The 1836-nt window shown below is 71.9% G+C and overlaps 1 protein-coding gene across 1 annotated transcript; it reads left to right on the plus strand.

Moving 5' to 3' along the window:
* Nucleotides 1-740: 740 nt before the first annotated feature.
* LOC118158217 (epidermal growth factor receptor kinase substrate 8-like protein 3) lies at nt 741-1408 on the plus strand (the record flags this gene model as incomplete). Its single annotated transcript, XM_035312843.1, has 4 exons — nt 741-830; nt 941-1014; nt 1087-1151; nt 1253-1408. Coding segments are annotated over exons 1-4 (336 nt in total), but the record flags the coding sequence as incomplete, so codon positions are not given.
* Nucleotides 1409-1836: the final 428 nt, after the last annotated feature.

Here is a 1836-nt window from a genome sequence, read left to right on the forward strand (position 1 = left end):
ACCGGCGGCAGACGTCACCAGGGCTCACCCAGGGGCAGGGGGAGCCTGGGCTTGGGGTGGGGGCACCATCCCCCCAAGGTGCCCCCGGGGCAAGGAACCCACGGCACAGGGCAGGTGCCCCAGGGATGCCCAGGGTGAGCAGGGTGAGGGCAGCTGACTGTGCCTGGTGTTCACACCCACCCCCCTGTTTTCCTACTCCCCACCCCGCCACTCGAAGCAGACGCCTTCGGGCAAAGAGCAGCCGGGTGCGGTGCCGACGTCAAGCCCTTACCCCTGCCCTGTGCCACCCTCAGCTGCGCAGTTCCAGCCCAGGCACCTGAGGGAACAACACCAGGACTCGGGTGAGCTGGGACCTCTGGGTGTCCCCCAGATCGGGGGGGGGCGGGGGGGGGGGGGGCCCGGGGGGCGCCGCCCCCCCCCCGGCCCCCGGGGGGGGGGGGGGGGGGGCCGGGGCCCCGGGGGGGGCCCGGGGGGGGGGGGGGGGGTGAACACAGGGCGGGTCCTGGGCCACCAATGGTTTTGGGGACCCAGGGGGGTGACACAGCAACCTGGGGACCTTGCTGGGTGCTGGGCTCAGGACCCTGTGCCCAGACCGAGCCCAGCCCTCGAGGCCGGACCCTGGACTGCGGCAGGGCGCTGCCCACCCTGCACGGCCCCAAACCGCTCGGGTCCACACCAGGTGCCCCGTACGGGGCTGGAGCAGGGGCAGGGGCACCACCTGCATCCCCGCCAGGAGCCACACACCGCCCCCCCCCCCCCCCGCCGGCGCTGCCATCGCTGCCCAGGACGATGGGAGACCCCTTCGGCCGCTGGAGCGGCCCCCCGTCCCAGTGAGTGCCCAGCAGGGTGGGTGCCCCGCGCCCCCAGCGATGGGGGCCGGGCTGCGGGGCGCGGTGGCCGTGGGGCGGTCGGACTCACCGCCATCTGTCTGTCCGGCCAGTAGCGACACCGAAGACAGCTCCCACCTCCACCACTCCAACAGCTTTGCCCGTCCCAGCGGGAAAAGCATCTTCAGTGAGTAGCAGAAGCCCCCCAAAACCCAGCTCCCCCCCGCATGCCCACTCCTGACCCCGTGTGTCCCCCCAGACCAGCGCAAGGACTACAGCCAGAGCCTGCTCAAACCCCAAAGCAATTTCCATCACCATGTGGAGGTAGGAGCCCCCCCCAGACTACCCCCCGGTGCCCCTCGCTGTGGGAGGTGACGGGCACCCCATGGCACCCCGTGATTCCCCGTGACGTGTCCCCCCCCCAGCACCTGCTCACCATGCGGCTGGACAGGGACATCCGCAGCACCGATGACTGCCTGGCTCGCCTGAAGGCGCTGGAGGCCCAGGGCCGGGTCTGGGGGCAGGACCTCATCCTGCACGTCAAGAACCAGGAGCTGGTGCTGAGCGATGTGGAGAGCAAGGTACTGCGTGGCCACAGCACCCCCAAAAGCTGGCAGCCAGCCAGGAGCAGGCACCCCCCCCCCCCCGGGCGCCCCCGGGCGGGGGGCCGGGTGGGGGGCGAGGGGGCGGGAGACGGGGTGGGGGGCCAGCCAGGGGGGCCATGTACGCGGGGCACCCCCCGCAGCCCCAGCACAAGCATCAGCCTTCCAATGCCCCCCTGCCCCTGGCACCCACCCGGGCCATGAAACCTACCCTGGACACTTCATCCCCATACATCTCTTATTCCCCCACCCGTGGCACCCCACGTAACCCTGGTACCCCCGTCATCGCAGCCCTATGAGCTTGGCACCCACCACAAACCTTGCACCCCTCTGAGCCTGGCACCCCCTTGGCCGTGGCACCCGCAACCCGGCCTCACGGCACCTCCGCCGGGAGCCCGATACCCCCC

The sequence above is a fragment of the Oxyura jamaicensis genome (genome assembly GCF_011077185.1).
Source record: "Oxyura jamaicensis isolate SHBP4307 breed ruddy duck chromosome 22 unlocalized genomic scaffold, BPBGC_Ojam_1.0 oxy22_random_OJ71163, whole genome shotgun sequence".
Taxonomy (NCBI): domain Eukaryota; kingdom Metazoa; phylum Chordata; class Aves; order Anseriformes; family Anatidae; genus Oxyura; species Oxyura jamaicensis.